This window comes from Bemisia tabaci, chromosome 3, assembly GCF_918797505.1.
Source record: "Bemisia tabaci chromosome 3, PGI_BMITA_v3".
Taxonomy (NCBI): domain Eukaryota; kingdom Metazoa; phylum Arthropoda; class Insecta; order Hemiptera; family Aleyrodidae; genus Bemisia; species Bemisia tabaci.
This window is the reverse complement of record NC_092795.1, coordinates 31881707-31900814: the sequence shown is the minus strand read 5'-3', so window position 1 is coordinate 31900814 and position 19108 is coordinate 31881707. Positions and strand designations below refer to the sequence as shown.

The 19108-nt window shown below is 37.5% G+C and overlaps 1 protein-coding gene and 1 long non-coding RNA gene across 2 annotated transcripts in view; one reads left to right on the top strand and one right to left on the bottom strand.

Moving 5' to 3' along the window:
* Positions 1-19108, bottom strand: part of bchs (WD repeat and FYVE domain containing 3 bchs) — a 28300-nt gene that overhangs the window by 6215 nt on the left and 2977 nt on the right. The window contains exons 4-17 of the mRNA XM_019061179.2: positions 18432-18624; positions 17691-17877; positions 16962-17122; positions 16120-16322; positions 15071-15341; positions 14304-14471; positions 13385-13500; positions 12888-13127; positions 12234-12530; positions 11634-11858; positions 10052-10194; positions 3075-9720; positions 2126-2363; positions 711-1686 (exon numbers count right to left, since the gene is read on the bottom strand). Of these exons, the coding sequence (XP_018916724.2) occupies positions 734-1686; positions 2126-2363; positions 3075-9720; positions 10052-10194; positions 11634-11858; positions 12234-12530; positions 12888-13127; positions 13385-13500; positions 14304-14471; positions 15071-15341; positions 16120-16322; positions 16962-17122; positions 17691-17877; positions 18432-18624 (10041 nt within the window). The 3' untranslated portion in view covers positions 711-733. The remainder of the gene's footprint in view (positions 1-710; positions 1687-2125; positions 2364-3074; positions 9721-10051; positions 10195-11633; positions 11859-12233; positions 12531-12887; positions 13128-13384; positions 13501-14303; positions 14472-15070; positions 15342-16119; positions 16323-16961; positions 17123-17690; positions 17878-18431; positions 18625-19108) is intronic.
* On the top strand, positions 2-11814 carry LOC140224236 (uncharacterized). The gene is made up of 3 exons (XR_011899528.1): positions 2-488; positions 10035-10227; positions 11678-11814. It is a non-coding gene; the product is annotated as an uncharacterized lncRNA (long non-coding RNA).

Sequence of the window (19108 nt, the reverse complement as noted above, 5' to 3'; positions counted from 1 at the left end):
AAATAGAAATAAACCTGAATGTGACAAGAGTAAACTATACTCTCTTTGTTGACAGGAGTAAAAGAGAAACCTCTGCATTTCTTAACATGTTCACAATAAAGACGCTTTAAGGATGAAATGATTTTGAGACGAACACACTGTCAGTTGCCTGTTCGCAACAGCATCCCCAACTACATAACTACTTGAACCACCCTGCTAAAGAGAAACACTGTATGAACATTTGAGAGATAAAAGATTCCTCTAGTAAAAGATTTATTTTTAAGGAGTTATGGATATTTTCTCTTGAAATTCTCAGAACCACTTTTATGGTGTTTATGTAGTTTCTTCAAAAAATCTAATATTTATACATTGATCCGTTAAAATTTGAATAAGGAACAGTAGTTAATTCATTAATGATATTTCTTCTTGGTCTTTTTCCAGTAGGTCAAAAAATGAACATATGAATTTTGCAGTATGCCCTCAAGAACATTTCTGAAGACACATAATAGGTAATCAGAGAAAATAAAAGTTTCAATTATTTTTATTGGATTTTTCAGTTTAGACATGCTGAATTTTTAAAAGTCTACTTTAAAATAGACCTTTATCATTGTGATTGAATTATTATGTGTCTATATTTTGTTTAATTATTTAAACAGAAAAAGAGAGGGGAAAAAGACCGGAAGTACGTTTGAGAAAGAAAATTGAAGAAACTTAAGCAATGGGTAACTTACCTCCACAGGGATTCATTCAATATTTACGATGATTCTATTGACTGCGATTTCTGCTGCAATTTCAAAGACAAGTGGCAACTTTGGCAAACTCGAACCGGTTTCAGAATCCTCAAACGAGATATTTCAGACTCATATCGGCTGCATTTGGAGCAAAACAGCTGCCCGCAGTTGCGACAGTGATGCCTTCGCTCATAGAGGGAGAATCGCACTCCACAGCCCGAGCAACATTCCGCTCCATCATCTCTCAACCAGTGATCAGCAACACCGCGGCCAGGTTGATCAGTCACACTCCATGAGAACACTCGTCCACGAGCGTCTCCCACATACACGGTGCGATGATCCTTTGAAACGGCAAGCGCAGTGATTGATGCTGGCTCTGTGTTATCTTTACGGTCGTAAGCTGTGTGCATAGTTAACTTACTCCTGAATACTAGCTGTCGTTGCCACTTGAATCCCTCTCGCAGGGCATGTTGGCTTCGATTTTTCTTGAAGGGGCTCAACATGGTCTGACTCTTTGTCAGAGGCGATAAATTCAATGAGTCTGTTTCCTCGCTGGCCGATTTGAGTTCACCCTCAGCGTTGACAACCACAAATGAATCACTTAGAGATGTATCACTTTTACTCGGACGGATACTGAATAAACTCTCGCTACCAGAACTCTCGTTTCCGAGAGAGTCATCGATACTGTCCTTGCGTAGAGGACCACACTCTGACTTTCTGAACTGTGGATTGTTCCGTGCCGATGATTTTCGCCTCCTGACGACAGGAACCGCAGGTTTATTTTCATCCCCGCTGCATTCTTCCTTTTCTTCCTTTTGAACATCAGGTTCTTTCTTCTGAACACCTGTACTTGACTCCGTTTTTTTATTATCAGAAGCAATTTCAGAATCAACAGTATCAATATTCCCACTGGCATTTTTCATTTCCGATTCATTTCCTGATAAACTGCTTTCAGAACCACTCTTCATTAAAGTTCCTGAAAAAAATTACACCAAAGAGGAACATTAGAGAAACTACAACAAAAAATAAAATTGAACAGATAAAAATATTTTTTTTATTGAAACAACCTAATCTGGATATAAGACGAGAAGTATGAAGAAGAAAAAGTACTCAGCAGTTTTGATGAGTTTCATACTTTTGATCAATGGCTCTATCACAAAATTTTCATGCAAAAAGCTAATGAAATTTTTAAGGGCAGCGTTTTTAGCAGATATGAAAAAAGAGATGAAAAGAAAAAAAACAAGGATTCCTAAAGCTTCTAAAACTTGAATTAGAATAAAGACCAAGTCCCTCAACTCATACAAACAAATTTAACAAAGACAAAGGTTGGTCTGAGAAAGTAGAACGCAGAATTTATTTTAGACTTTAAAAAAAGGGGGAGAGAAATGAAAAATTTTACAAGTTAAAGAACTGACCTTTGGAACTATCGACGGAATATTCAGTAGAGAGGCTCATTTGTTTGACAAGTTGGTCGCAAACTCTCTTTTTCCTTCCCTCCTTCTCATCAACTGTCTTCGAACTGGAGATAGCTTCTGTTGTTTTACTGGTTTCAGCTACTTCAGAACTGGATTCATTTCCACTTTCCTGAGTTTCTCCTGTCATGGAATCTCGAGGTTCGTCCCTTGGAACTTGTACATAGTCGATAGACCACATCTGAACAGAAAAAAAGAATAGTATTTATTATAAAAAAAATTGTTTTCAAGAAAGCAATGACCCAAGAAAAGTCATAGTCTAGCTGCATAATGATGGTAGGACTAAAAAAATTGTTTCAAAATTTTCTCTTATACCTATTATATACTATACACCTATTACCTATTATTACATCAATAAAATGAAATATTATCCAACTGGTCTTTATGAAATTTTCTGAGAGTATTCTTGAAAAGGCTGAGATATAATACAAGGAGCTTTGGGATCTACAGGGTTAAGGAAAAACGTCATATGAGCCCTCAGATGTTGCCTGAATTACTATTAAATTAAGAATTTTCAGAGAAATCTGAGGATATTTCTCCTCTGATTTCACCGAGAATTGTATCCGCAGTCAGATTTAAATTACCTAAAATTTTGAGGGTTCATAATTCTTCTTAAAATTAACATTTTACTCAAGGAAATTTGACAATGCACGAATGTTCATGTGGCGTTTTTCCTTAGCACAGCTGAGTACTGATGATCAGGATGATCACAAAAAAAGCTTCTCTTTCTGACAAACGTCATTTTTCTGAACAGATAACTTTTGAGGAAAAAGTATTTTCAGTAATTGAAATGCTGGATGAAACAACATCATTTTTCTCAAGTACTTCAAAAGGGGAAAAAATCCCTCTTTGCACATAAAACCTCAATTGTGATACACTCGCTAATACTCACTCGGACAACACCATCAGTGGACCCAGTCATGACAACGTTCTGCGAATCCCAATCTTTGGCTTGAGAAAAGGTAACACACAAAATCTGCTGCATCCTGTCTGCTCGGCCGACGCAAGTATTTACAGATGCCAATGGATCACCATTGATCGTCCACAGATGTAGCCATGTCCCAGCACAAGTAGCTATGTCACCAGTCAGATCATTGACAGCAACCGCTGCAACTGGAGCAGAATGACCCCGAAGTTGGCGCACAAAGATTCGCCTCGAGAGGTCCCAAACAATAGCAGTTGCATCTCGAGAGCCAGAGACTATCACATTGTAAGCCGGGCTGGAAGCAAGACAAGTAACAGCATGGGTGTGACCATACAGGCACTGAATAACCGACAGATGTTTCCTATTGAATTCCCATATGGTCACAACAGAGTTGGTATCTGCTGTCACGATTAATTTTCCAGACGGGCAAACACAGGCTACAATTTCTCCTCCAGACTGAATAATCGATTCAGACACAAAAGTTGCTTTGTCAGTGTCATAGTTGCTGATTCGAAGGCTATGATCCGCAAAGCCCCATGCGACAGTCTTATTGAACGCAGGAGGGACTAATACTTTATTTTGCTCCACGGCCAAAACACTCTTGTTATCAGCTTGCAAAATTTGACCTACTGGACCTTTCAGTTCTTTAATTGGCTGAAGGGAAGGCTTTAAATTGTCTAGATTGTGGAAGAATAGTTTGCCAGAATCCTGAAGGACACTCGTTATGCCTGACACAATGGGCACAGGGTCCAGCATGGATAACCTTTGATTTGACTTCTTGGCTGGATGAGCTTTTTTAAACAGCTGCTTCGGTATCTGTCCAAAATTATTGATGAAACCGATGGTTGCATTTTTCTTTAACGGGTCATCAATGCTGTAAATATCTACATTTCCTTCGTAAAACAAATGGTGGAAAATATTTGTAGCTTCAACAGCACTTGCTCCTTGTTGTTTGCACCCAAAGATCAGATCTATCCATTCATGAAGATGTTGAGAGACGTAATCACATTCAAGGGCAGCTCTATGCATTCTGATAAACTCGCGAGGATCATCTTTCGCCCAAGGAGGAAGAACAACATCCCCTAACTGAACACCATTCTGTTTGCATCCTAAATCAAAATTATTTGAATTGACTAGAAACTCTGGAAGATAGAAAAATTCAGGTATTAACTCCTTGACATCAGCCATGTTATGTTTGGAAGCCGAATACCATGCCTCTCGAATACTGTTAAACATTCGATCTGCAAGATCAAAGTGACCTCCTTGTAGTCGGAGGAAATGTTGAGTGAAAGGTTCCATTCTAACGAGGTAAGAGCAAACAATCATAGCTGAGGAGTAGTGAGTGCCGTAGTGGTAAGGTGGAGTCTCGCCATGAGGGTCATCCCATTCTTTGAATCGTTTTTTGAATTGCTCCAAACGTTCGGGACTCTGCGCACCCATTGGCTTAGAGAAGTCTCTGAAAGTAGAAGGGCTTGTTAAATCGAGTTCTTCGCAGTCATAATCAGCTAGAATCCAAGGGAATACAGGATATTGCATCAAATCATTGTAGCTCCTACCAGCTAATGTATTCAGATGCATGAGGTATTGGAAATTGGAAATCTCACCTCGCACCCATCTTTGGGTAACAGAAGTTTCTCCGATTAAACTTGAGAGAATACCTGCTCCTTGTTCGACATTTGCAGTCCTCTTCTGACCGGCAACTGACTGAGAGGCACTATCGTTTATCGCTGTGGCAAATGCCATAAATTTGTGGTAGACTTTGTTCCTCACTTTCCGGGGGAAAGCTAAAAGATAATTTCTACCATCACCAGCAAAAACTTCAAGAGCCATGGGTTGCAGCAAGTATCTTCTTTTGTGAACCTCTCTTATATCTTCGTAGGAAAATTTAGAGCACTGTCTTTTGGTTCTTGATCGGCGTGGGCTTCCTGGACTGGGCAATATCGGATCATGAGCATCTGGAGGAATTGAATCAATGTCTCTAACTTCTCGAGATTTATATAAAGTAAAGCCATCTACGATGTATAAATGCTCCTTTCCAAATAACAATAACCCTTCTACCGTGTCTAAACCTTGAATTCTTGCACATCGGAACATAAAACTTATTTTTTCTTGCTCTTCCAAAAGCCTCAGAATAGTCTGATTGTCAGCTGGAGGTTCCGTATCTTCAGTTCCAGCAGTCTCTGTGTCTATTTCCTCGCCCGTATCATCTAACTCGGATGTTGATCTTTTAACCATACGTCTCAAGCCTTGGAAATTAGACTCAAAGCTACTTTGATCGGATAAAGATTCACTTCCGTTTCCGGCAACAGTGGATACAACTTCTTTCTCTTGCGGAAAATCATACAGTTCTTTTTCCAAGTCTATGAGGCTTTGCGGTCGATACTTTTGATAATATTCCTTGCTATCATAACTACTGGCCACTTTGTACTTGATTGACTTATTGTCGCCACCATCAAGTTCTGCTCGATAGGGGTAATGTATGTAAAATAGATCATTCTTCATCATTTTTTTACGCATGCGGCTTGGGCCTTCTGTTATATCAAGCATCCATTTATCGAGTCGACTTGGTATTTCCGGACCCCACAATCCTCGTTCTCGAGTCAATTCTACCTCTATTTGTAACCATTCTTCCAAAACATACTTCTGCATATACAATTGATTTTGCGACCGTTGAATGGCTTTTAAAGCAACAAGATCTCTGATGAGGGCAATCCGCGACAGGGTCCATGAAGACATATCGGCTTGCGTCAAGTGTGAGTAACGAATTTTGACAGTTTCATCTCTTTTAACTTTGGTGCGGCTAGCTAGTCTTGTTAGACCACCTGTGACTTTCTGGATCTTTGATTGAATCTGATTATGCAGCTCCCATGGCATTCTGTAGGAGGCCTTTTTCTCCATGTCAATGTAGTTGAGCCATAATTTCAATGCTGGTTCATACACTTGCTCCCGCACAATCGCTAAGTCTGGGGATTTGTTGTTGGGTGAGGTTGGTAGGGAAATCTTGAACACTTCCTCTATTGCAGGCTTTTTGCAGATGTACAATTCCTCCCAGACTCTACACGCTGGAACCGCCATCAAATTTTGGTCCTTTTTGACTACTTCATCTTTTTCTGTAATTTGATGTGGGTTGATGTGCCACAGGGTCTTAGAGTTCGAGTCAAGCACGATTTTCATATCAGCTGATAATTGAAGAAGGCAGTATGTAAGGCAACCAATGAAATCCAATTCATGGTTCCCAGCTCCAAAAACAAGGCTTCGGTGGGTGGTTAATTTGTGAAGAGTTTTCATGACAGAAGTTTGATCAGCTATTGTATCTGTTCCTCTTGAGAGGAGATAGAGAATGATTCGGTTGAGAGAGTGATATAATGCTTCTAATGCTAGGCTTATTGGTCGACGTTTGGCTTGGGTGATGAGCTTTATAATGAAGTCAAAAACTTCGTGAGGGTCTTTCAATAACATCCCTAGCCATATTTTATCAACAATCCTCGCTGTGAGGTAACAAACATTTTGAGGAATGTGTTGGTGGTTTCCTCCTGGAACAATAGGTAAAGCAGCTTGTTCTCCTATTAGCACATCCGCAGCTAACAAATGCTCCATTAACATAGACAGAACTTCAGTTTGATACTTGGAAATTTGTGAATTACTTGCAGCTTCTGGAGAGGCGTCAAGAACTAGATCCAAAGTGGGGGTTGTTTTCGCTGTAGTTGGTAGAGAAAGTGAATCCACGACTATGACACGCAAGAAATCCATGACAAATTTATGCGCAGGATGACTGCTCAGTTCTGAAGATTCTTTGACTGTTGAAACAGGAGTAAAGATGCCGGATTCGGCTTGTTTGTCTTCCTCTGGTGTTGTTGCCAGACTTGTTGATGGGGGAGGAAATAGCGTAGCACCAAGCGCTGACAAAACTTCCGGAGTCATAAAAATAGGCATGAAGTCTGCTAAGTTGTGGTAAAGAAAAAATAGGAACTGTATAATGGTCACAGGATAATCTTTCAGCCAAAGAGGTAAGCTTTCTGGATTCGAATTTTCTTGATTTAGCATAGTTCTGACCATCCCCAACAAAACTACTACAGCCTCTAGACACAATGTGACTTGACCGGAAATTGTAGATACAGACTGTTTGACAGGTACTCCGTAAATAAAACTCCAAACATTGTCCAAATCCAATTTGGGGTCTGCGGGCAACAATTTGACAGGTTGGCCCATCATTAAAGCCATGAGAAGGAAATAAACTTCAGGTACATCAATGTGAAGAGGCAGTAACCAAGCTAAATGTTGAAAACCAGGGACGTTCAAAGCATCTGCACGATAATCACGTGATTTTGGTGCAGTTGTGCCGAGATGATAGCCGAGAACCACGCCCATTTTATTCTGAGCGACAAGTTCCGCATTAGTTAGCCAATGGCCATTACTGGAGCCTTCTCGGAATTTGTTTAATAAGTTCTGCACTGAGCATAAAACGACAAGGATACGCAGACCCCAGACCATTGATGTTGGATGGACGTGGCCTTGGAGAAAAAGAAGAATCCAGTCAAAACCAAGGACTTTGGAAACTTCCTCACAAAATGAGACGTTGACTGTGCTTTTAGGAGTGAAAAGTAGGGAGTGAAGTAATTGCAAACAGCGGTTTCTCAACAATATACAGTTTGCCACTTCTTTTTCATCCATTTGTTCGTCCATACTTGTTGCAAGCGACAGATTCTCAATTTCTAAACAAACCTCAATGCAAGATTGTTTACGAACTGATGGTGTTTCTTTTAAAACGTAAATTTTTTCATTTGTTGAAGCAGATGGAGAAAGCGAGGAAGCGATGAACTGCCCGAATGCCAGAAGATCATTTGGTACAGGTTGCACGGAAAGTAAAGCTCCTAATAAAGATATTAAGACTTGTTTTGATGGAGGATAAATGACCTCTCCCAAGATATGAAGTAGTCTTTGAACCAAATTCAATTCTCTCATGATTGCTAAGTTATTACGTTTATCACTAGATTCTGAAGCTAGTTCAAGTAAATGCTCAAACAAGGATCGCTCCAACTCTCCAGGGGCTTCATGCCAAACGTCAATATCACACAGTAAGTCTTGAAAAGCGACTGGATTTGGAATCGAGGATGATTCCCTGCCACTATCAACTGTGCCAACTAAACTGAAAGTTAAATGTAGGATATGCGAGTTGAGTAAATGTTTTTTCTTGCGTAGAAGCATGGCTAGAGTTTGGTAACTTCGTCGCCGGTCCATTTCAAGTTGAGCAGCTCTGTTGCAGCGAACCACACAAGTTAGAGCCTTAACACCTGCATATAAACTTTCAACGTCTTGAGCCATTGCTATCAATCCAAGTAAAACGGAGCATCCGCCAACACTATCGATCATTTTGGCGACAGGTCTTGGATAAAAGACACGCACTCCCAAGTAGCCAACAACAACTCCTCCGAGAGACCTTGCAGGGCCGTTCAAGTGACCAGCAGAATTATGAAGTACTTTGATGGGAGTTGCATTTTCATTTGAAGACATACCAAGCTGTTTAGCGATGGATTTATTGTCGACTCTACTATACACTTTGCGGATTTTGGCTAAAGTCAAATGTGATACAGCTTTCGCATTCAGTCCGAAAATGATCTTTTCCTCAGCCACAAGGGGCGCTAAAACTTCCGAATTTTGTAAATCTGCAGCTTGTAAGCTTCCCAAATAATGAGGACCTAATTCGTAAATGATGGTGACAATATGAGGACTTAACACTTCCTCAACCAGATGACATGGCCCTTGCTTCCAGCACAATTCGGAGTACCGCCTATACATAGGCGGAGTGCCAATGTATGCATAAACTGATGTTGGCACTGTCATGTTGACAACTCCTCCTCCGGGATTCTGTGATATGTAATGAAGTTTTTGGGTGTGGATCAACTGCCCGTTGACGTAAATTGAAAGAGATGAATTTTTTAGAACAGCTCTATTTAAAACAAAACAAAGGTGATGCCACTGACCCTCCCAATTTAAATCCGGACACCAGACTCTAGCAAAGGAGTCTCCTATGCCATCTGGTTCCCAGCCACTACTTGTATGACTCACAGGCGTCTCTTGAGTGCTGACTAGTAGGGCTTTATCTCTTGCAGATAACACAACTGCTAAACAGATTAGATGATCGTCTTTAGTATTCTGAGGATTCCGAACTATTGTCAACAAGCGAATACAATGCGGATCGGTGCGAGGGTCTGAAAATCTGTCAACGCAAATCCATGTGGAGAAACTAAGGCCTGTTTGCGGTGGAAATATTCTGTCCCCAGAGCCGATCCCACCGAGTACATTCGTATCCTGATTGGTTAATATTGCAGCATTTACGACTGATTGTCCACCAGAGGGGGACTGTGGAGCTATACTTGGCAAAAAGAGACATGCAAAGCCTTCTGCACTCATGTCCATTTCGACAAGTGATGGAAGAGTCAAAGAGCCGGCGTAGGTATTTGTGCGAAAATCTCTTGGTGTTGTCATGGAAACTAAGGTTTTGATGCGTGTGAGAGGAACTGGTCCACCGGGTCGCCGCCTTCCGAGCGTAATTATTGAGTCCAAATAGTCCATAGGAACACAGCATAAGGGATCACCCAGGCGGAGGAAATCTCTGTTGACATAAAAAAGAAGAACCATTACTCACTTTGTATTAAAAAGGAGCAATTTGTTTCATTCAATTTTGCGCAGACAAAAGAACGGAAAAAGTTTCACTTTACTAGATTTCTTATCTTTTTCTTTCAGAGTGGCAGAAAATATATTGATAGTTAATGAATGGTCCTTTACCTCCTTGAATCAAAATCGTGCAGTTCCGATTATGTTTTATTCTTCATGTCTGAAATTAACATTTAAATTTTAAATGGTTAAAAATTTCAAGAGGATTTTTTACTATCGTCACATTGCTGATTGAAATTATCGCTGTTTTAGGAAAAGAATCACATTACCTCAGATCTTTGGGTTCAAGCATTTGTGTTGCTAGCCTTTCTAACATGTATTGAAATGGAATATGCAAATAATGGGCTTCGTCTTCCAGAGCCATTTGTCCAACTGACAGGAGGTAACTTGGCATATTGATCTCACACATGACCTAAAAAAATTCAGCAAAATCAGCAAAATTAAGGTAAGAAGGTCATACCATTCAAACAATGTAAAAATTGAAAAGTTGAACATTTTTTGGTACCTATTTCTCCTGTAATAAGGTGGGGAAATGGTGCTGGGTCCACATCATTTCGCGAGGAAATCAAAGCCAAGAAGTTCCAAAAGTTTCGATTAGAGCCGAAAAATTTTAGGGTCACTTCTTAGTGTTTTTTCCCCCCTCATTCTCAAGTAAGTTGGGGCTAGACTACTAGAGACCTAAAATTTGGTGGGCTGTTCTATCACACTTTGGTGCCAAACTGGTGGCAGAATTTTCAAGTTTGATAGGAAGAATTCTTGCAGTTTTCAGTTTTTCTGAGAAAAAATGGTTTCAATGCGCAAAATTAAACATTTTTTCAGCTTCAAATCATTTTTTGGAGCATAGAAAAGAATGGGTTGACTTTCATGCATAATTCTGCTGCAAGTTGAGGCCAATAATTTTCTGAGCACTATAAAACATGAATCTACCTGATCTGGTTACCATGAAACATGTAGTGAAAGTTTCCAAAGTCCGATTTCGGAAAATTGCAATTAAAGAAGAAAATGGTAGAGATTGAGATGCAGATTTCTAGAACTTATTCTTTAAAGCACTCACTTACTGTTCTGTTTTATTTTTTGTTCTGACTTTTCTTTGTTCTTATCTTCTGTAATCGTTGCTTTTTGAACTGCAGTTATTTCTCTATTCATAACGAATATAGTTGTAACAAGAACCTCTCCATAACCAGAAAATCTATCGGTCCCATGAACTACCTATAATAAATGCATACCATTGCCATGGCAAAAACCTCTCTGTAACCAGGAAATATGCCCGTTACTTGAGTTCTTGTTATGGAGAGAGAGAGAGAGAGAATACTGTACTAGGATACGTGAGGAAAAATTAGCTTAACTGAGTCTTGATCAGTTCAGGAGTGAGACAAATAGCTGACTCTATTCTGACATACAATATTACAATATTTTAGAGATTCATAACAAATAAACTGCATGTTTGTGCGAAATATATAATGTATCATACCAAAATTTTTAGAATTTCCACCTCTACAAGAATCAAGAAAAATTTCAACATTTTGGTTTTTTTTCAAATATCCACGTCCTTCTTACCTTAAAACAAACTACAAAGGAAAATAAACATACACTATAAATGAATTAGTTCCATTCACTCTACTTTCACTGATGTACTGTGGAAAAATCTCATTGTAGCGACAATTGCCAAAGAAATTTCTTTTTCTTTGAAATACATCATTAAGTTGAAGTCACTGAAGTTCTTGGTAAATAAAATTTTCCCTTAAAAAAATCCTTTGAAATTTTACTTATTTAAATTGATACCATGAGGTATGTACCAAGTGATGGTCAAAAAGCATAAAACTTGATATACTTTCAAGAAGAAGGAAATACCTGTTGATTTCGTTCGGATCTGACTAATGACCTAATTATTTCAGCCGCAAATAACTGAAGCGACAGGGAAAGTTTTGGGCAGTTGCTGTGAATGATTGACGGTAAAAGATGGAGCATGGCGATGACGACACCAGAATGAACTACTATTGGATCTGGAGGTGGCGCAGACAAATTTAGTGAGTTCACTCGGCGAGAGGCTGACGGAGAATCGGCAGATTTTTGATTCTGCAAAAATAAAGTGTACACAATTAACCATTTGAATACGTCAACTACTATTCAATAACAGAATTTGATAGTGAGCCAGATTGCTGATACTAAAATTTGATGCAGTATCCGTTTTGCAGACTAAATACAACCTTATTTATTTTACTATGTGCATCTAGTATTTAAAAGTCTGAAATTGATCAATTTCTTCATCAAATTATGTATATTGATAGTCAAGAAATCTGCATTCTTTTTTTTGAAAATTCATTCACTTCACAAGCAAAAGGAGCCCATTATAAAAGAGGAGCCACTGAATTTTAGAGAAACAGAAGAATGATGACGAAAAATAACGAAACAGAGAAAAAAGAGAAAGATGATTAAAAGTCATAAACTTACTTCAATTTGTCTGGGTTTGTGACGCGGAGATTTGAAAGGAATGTTACCGGATACAGATGTCTTTTCATACGAATCTAAGGCTACATCATACAACAGTCGATAGACTAAAGTAACATAACACAGAATTTGTGGAATGTGTTCAGGGAATTTTGGCTCTAATAAGTTTCCGGAGAAGAGTGAGTGAAAGGTAGATTCTTCCTCCAAAACTACGCACACTTCATCACTTTCATCAATTTTTGTAGCTGATGTGAAGCAACCAAGTAAGCGTAATGTATCACATAAACTTGTCAAGCAAATCTGAAATAGACGTGAAATAAAGAAATTACTGAAAAAATACTTAGAGTGAAAGATGTTTGTGATTGAAAAATTATCTTTCATTCTTTTTATTGACTGCCATGAGAGAGCTGTATGTGCTAAATTCTTTATAATTCATTGAATGAGGAAAAACTTTCTGTCAAAATTATGTACCATGAAGTTATAATTTAAATGGAATACAGCTGAATGGCTTGGAGAATATACATCAAACTTTTAAATGCAAATTTATTAGCGGCAAAAAACGCATTTTGACCTACTAAACATTCAAATTCATAGGTTGCATAGTTGAGAGAGTATAGTAAATCGTCTTAAGTTCATGCGTGGTCAAAGAATGATTACCTCTTGATGAAAGAATTTGGCATTTGCAGGCTCAAAGCGCATTGCCACGGTGATTGTATTAAATACTAAATGCAAGAGCGATAAAAGTTGATTTGGAGCTACATTCTGCCACTCTGCAGGTGTTGGATCTGCTAAACAGCCTTCCATTGACACCAACACTGACATTACGTAAACAAAGCCGCCAACCCGACGAAACACAGTTCTGGTGCGGTGACTTTCACGTAAACATGTCAAGATCGTCTGGAAAAAAGCAACAAAGTCATGAGAATAATAATGAAAGGATTAATGGAAACATTTGATAGATTTGATGGCAAAATATATTTTTAAGTCATCTAAAATCGACTTTCATCGGAGCACATGAAGAAAGACATAGGAAAGTAAGATGGAAGGACATAGCTCATTTTGATTTGCACCTATAGTTGAAGAGGTTCTCCCCCGAAACATTCTCCAGCTCTAACTTAGTAAAGTTTCGTGGTACACAAGAAGAGGAGACTTACTTTTAGAATATGTGCTTTCAGCTGTAACGCTGAGGGTGGCGCAGAATGCATCATGCCTAGAAGATTACCCATACTGTCTTCACCACCTGTGGTTAGAATAATTTCACGCTCGATTCCTGAAAAAGTGAGAATGTCAGATAGAGTATTAGCAAAATTAGGCTCCATCATGATAAAAGATAACAAGTTATTGTATGAGAACTTGCAAAAAGCATTCCGTGATTGAAAAGAAATCTTTCTGAAGACGTTTTTGCCTACATGAATCCATCAGACAAGAAATTAAGTCGCATATTGTATCCTTGTAAAATTAATAAAAAAAAAAAAAACAGTGTACTTCCTTCAGAAAATACACTGAAAAATGGAATTTACAAAATGATTCATTGTATATTTGGGAGACCAAACTGCGTCAATGCATTTCGGGAGCCAACTACACTATCAGGACAAATCATTATTACTTTATTAATTTCATCTGATGATGGAACGGGCCTCCAAAATGCATTGATGCACATTGGTCACCCAAATATACAATGCACACTTGGCATAATTGGTTTGAATCATTATTTCTATGAATCTGTTGTTCAAATATATATATTTGCTTGCACTTATGATCATGAAAAATAATTTGAAAAAACCTTTGAGACAGTTTGGAAATAATAAGCTCTTTCATCTTCTGAATGATAAATATATTTCATAAATCGTCTACAGATTCAAAAACTCTAAATTTGGATTTTAAGTAATGTTGGCACTGAGCCCGAACCTACAATTTGAACATAGACTGATGACTACACTAGTAAGTATTTAAAAAATACAGTGGAGAGACAAGTTCTTGAACTTGCTCTAAAGCATTGAGAGAAAAAGCAAAAAAAAAAAAATTCATAATTAAAACAATAGATCAAAATTAAATGGAGAATTTGATAATCACCTAGAGCTTGTTGACGGCAATCAGTGTACTGAATCAAGCCATGAACTGTTCTTGCTCCACCACATTCCCGAAAAACATTGGCATTTTGAACATTACTGTTCAATAAGAGCGTTAAAGATTCCAAAACTAGTTGACCCAAAGTGACACTATCAGCAGGTATAACAAACTCTGTGGACAGATTTTGATATTCATAAAAATATGAAACAAAAGTACGTAACAACACATTTTCACAGCAAGTCAATTTAAGTTTTCTTTTATTTAATTGCTTCAAGTGCCCCCAAAGGGATACTTTGCACCTACAGTTTACACCCCATTCCTCTTAGTTTAGTGCCTGCTGAAGAATCGTCCTCAGACAACCATTGTTTGAGACCATTAAACTCAGGTTGTTTGGGGCCGTGCCAAGGTAGAACGCCGTATAAGCCTTCACATGTTGCATGATTTTTCCATAAAAAACGAATTAACTAGGGAAATGCGAATATTTTTTGTCAAATTTTTCGGAAAATTTTTTTTGTAGTTTAATAAAAATATCAACAAATTTCGAAGAGAACTAGGCATAAAATTACAAGTTTTATCCAAGGACATTTGGCAACTCTCAAATTGTTATACAGTGTTTTTCCTAGCAAGACAGTGAACTTGACAAAGACGGGAGCAAACGTTTTGATTGTAGTTCTAAAATTAAACAGGCCTACACCCAGGATTTAATCCTTGAGGACTTGGCACTTAGTATCAAACATTAGGAAAAAATGAAAAAGAAAAAAAGTAAATACCTTTCCCCTCATCGATAGCCGATTGCTTCTCCTTCAAGGACTCGCCGTAACGTTGTAAACAAGTTACAAAGACTTCTAGGATACCGACTTCTCTATAGACATCTTTGAAGATGGTATTGTGCTTCAGGATGTTCTGTAGAGTTTTCATGCAAATAATGCTGCAGCTGATGGAATTTTGACTCTTCAATAATATTGAGAGAGAGATTAATTCCTTGCAAGGTACAAAATTTAATTGGAACACAATGAATTCTAGGAGTTGAAAAAACTTTTCCTGAAACATAAAACCATTGATGTGTAGCAATTAATATTTTAAAGGATTAAGAGGAAAGAAATTTGAGCGAGGAATGTGAAAATAGTAAATCAATTTTGAATGACTCAATGCCTGAAATGCGTTAACCACACGGGTACTTAGATTTTTCTTAAAGCCTCTCCGAGACTCATTTAATGTTTTAAAAAGGGAAGAACCATGGCTCCCCTGATGTTAGGACATACCTTAATGTTCACATGAACCCTGTGCTCTGTAAGAATTCATACTCTCCAGGGCTCATGTGGAAATAAATAAACACCTGTAAGGCAGAGGAGTGACAAAGTATGTGCGGAGACTGCATTTTAAAGAGCCTCTTCAAAAAAGTATTTTGTAAAAGATATTTAAGACAGCATATGTGATACTATGAGCTTTTTTTTTTTTTTTATTCAGTAAGGAATGTTCTTTTTTCATATTATTATGAGTACAAAAATTAGAGGAATCTGGAGCATCTGGAATCTGAAATTAGAGGTACTTAAAAAACCATTATGCGATTGACTACTGCTTTGAAAAAGCAAAAGAAAAAGAAAAGAAAGTTGTGCCTGGTGACCTCCTGTTGATGGGCCCCCTGGATGTCTTAACACTACCCATTGTGTAATTTTTTAATTTCTACAATTTCTAATTCAAAATTTTTGTGATTAAATTACACTATGCATCGAAACTAAGAATATAAAGGATGTTCAGGTTTTTGAAATCTGACGGAGCAAAATCTAAGAATTTGCACAAATATGTATTTTTTTCTTACCTGTATTTCTAGTGTTTTGAGGTGAATTCTTTCAGCAAACTGGGATAAGGTGTTCTGATTTTCAAGGATGAAATAATTGGCATTGTCAGCATGATAAACACTTGATATAGCATCCAAAATGGTGCAACAGAGAGTTGGAGAGTTTGATTTCAAAAATACTGATTGTAATACTTGAAAAGCCTGAATATTGCGGACACTTGTTCCTAGAAAATTTAGAGGGAAATATAAAAATAAAAATTGACAAGAAAGGGTATGACTCTAAACATAAATTACCTATCTTATACACCACGGTAGATTTAAGCTGAGAAACAGTCAACTTTTGACAAGTAGTTTGAAAAATTATTGATGCTAAAATCTCTAGCGAGCTTCTCAGTACAAATCGATGGCCAAAGTGCAAAACCACATATCTCCACTTGAGATGTTGCAAACTTTTTGTCCTACCTACTTCACTTTTTCTTTGAAAAACTAGTCAACGTAATTTCTAGAAAACTTTCTTGATATACAACTTTCCTGTTAACAGAATATTCTGTATCAATTTCAAGCTAAAAAGTTGCTTTGATTCTCTGTGAAAAAAGGAGCGGAAAATATGAAACATCGCAATGGAGATATGTGGTGTCACACTTTGACCGTCAAAATACACTGACACTGTCTTGACATGGTACAGAACTGTCTTTGTGAAGGACCAAGAGAGGTTAGGCTGTTGTGCAGGTACAGGGCATAAATGATAGTTTGTTATATTGAAACTTTTCAATAATGCATTTGTGAAAAGATTACTCTGAAGTAATTAAACAATCATAGATGATTTTGATATTGGGAGAGATGAAGGATTCAGAGAGACAAACCTCTTCCTGCGGGTTGAGGAACGGTGAAGCCAAGTATTTGGAAAAGTGAACCCGCACTGGCTTGACTTGGCCTCAGCTCATTGTAGCCGCACATTGCTAAGGATGCTATCATTAAAACCACATTTCGAATAACCTCTTGAGCTTCAGAGCCTCCCTCCAAACTGCGAACATTTAAATAAAAATAGATAAGCATTGATGTAGCATTGCAAACATTTACAAAGATATAAATCGAATGAAGGAGCCTTAATTTTCATAGTCCAATGGCTCGTAGCTCGATAAAAATCTAGTTTGTCAGAACCAAAAATTCAATCCAGAAGTTTACTCACTTTCTCATAACAGTCATAGGGGCTGTCCATAAATTACGTAATGTTCTATGGCGGTGGGTGGATCTTCATAATTTTTTGACCAGGGGTGACAAGCAAGAGGGGGGTATCAAGCTCAGAGTTTTGGAATTGTATGTATACTGGATTTCAAGTTTTTTATTCTTTTTAAGTTTTACATTACCAATTGTTGTCCTCAGTATTCATATTTTCGTTGGCATTTTTCACAACATTTCTTTTTAATTATTATTTCCTTCAACAGTCCTTGGGGGAAATAAAGACTTCAGCTTTAGTCTTGAAATCCAAACCATCTATCCACTTCCCCTCCACCAGGGTTCAAGACCCAGAATGAATGCAAGCCGCAGAGAGTTGAGAATAACAATTGTGAGTTTCATAACGGTGTACTTACTTGAAAAGGAAGTCCGACAAAAAAGAATAACCATGAGCAACTTTGAAGTCATCCAAAAGGGTTTGAGATACCTCTGAAGAATCTTTCAAAAAGCAGAAAACTGTCACAAACATTTCTACTATGTCGAGAGGAGTCAAATCTTGACCGCGTTGCATATTTTCAATACAAAGAGCCATGCATCCTTTACCTGAAATTAGAATAATTTATGGTTTTATTTGTATGATCCAATAAATGGACATTACAAAAATAAATCATGATAATAAAAAAAAAAGATCCTCCATTATCCGTTGATTTGTTTATCTGGCAAGACTCTTTCATTATTGAAACATGGCATTACCAGACACAACAGGGTAGCAGCCAATTTTTAGGATCAAAATTGAAAATATTTGCAGATTTTTGTAACTTTTTTCAATTAAATGACTATTTATTTATTTATTATTCATTTGCAGTATCCACTATGTTATACAAATTAAATAAAAAATTGGCCAAACTTGTGCTTTCTGGCTACATACAGAGCCTGAAATGGCATTTTTTCAATCTTTTATCGGTGGTTTTGATTATCTGATATTCTTCTTATTCCCCACTTTACACCACATAATTGATAATTTACTGTGAAATAATTTAGACAAAGCAATTTACTTTTGACTTTTGATTTTTGTTGTTGAAACATTGCCTTATTTCTATTTTGACATTAGGTTCCTAAAAACAAAATAAAGTGAAAATCAAAGGAACAGAACTTACTATGAATATATGCAACAACTGGTTGAGTAAGACCGTGTCTTGATATTGTCATTAATACTTCTGCGGCAGATTTCCTCCAAAGAACATTATATGATGGACAGCTACTAGTGATAGCGGAAAAAAGCAACATCAGATCATCCTTCCGAGACAGCTCTTCAGCCGGTGCAGCATGACTGCAAAGTTTCACCAAAACCTGAAAATCAACAGAAAAAATGAAAAAATAAAGCAAATAAAAATTTAATAGGTAAAAGCAAGAAGAGTGAGAATGAGCTTCATAACTCCTCTGAGCATTGAGAATGAAAATTTTCTTCATCTGATACCTGTTAAAACTTTTAATCAGAGCGCCAATGAAAACAAATTTCTGAAAGGTCACTAGATTTGACTAGGCCAGGAGTTCCATAGGGACTGTATCATGTAGCTCTTTTTTTATTTTTGACAAGAAAAACAGGCTAACTTTTTAACTTGAAATTTACACAGGATATTTTACTGACAGCAAAGAAAAATCAAGGAAGTTTTCAGGAATATATTTAAACTAGTTTTCCAAAAAAAAGTGAAGTATGACACAAAGTCTGCAACATTCCAAGCAGATACATTGTCGTTTCGCACTTTAGTCATCAATACATAAAATATAAAGACTGTAGAGTGGAGCAAGCCTTAAGTTGAATACATCCCAATTT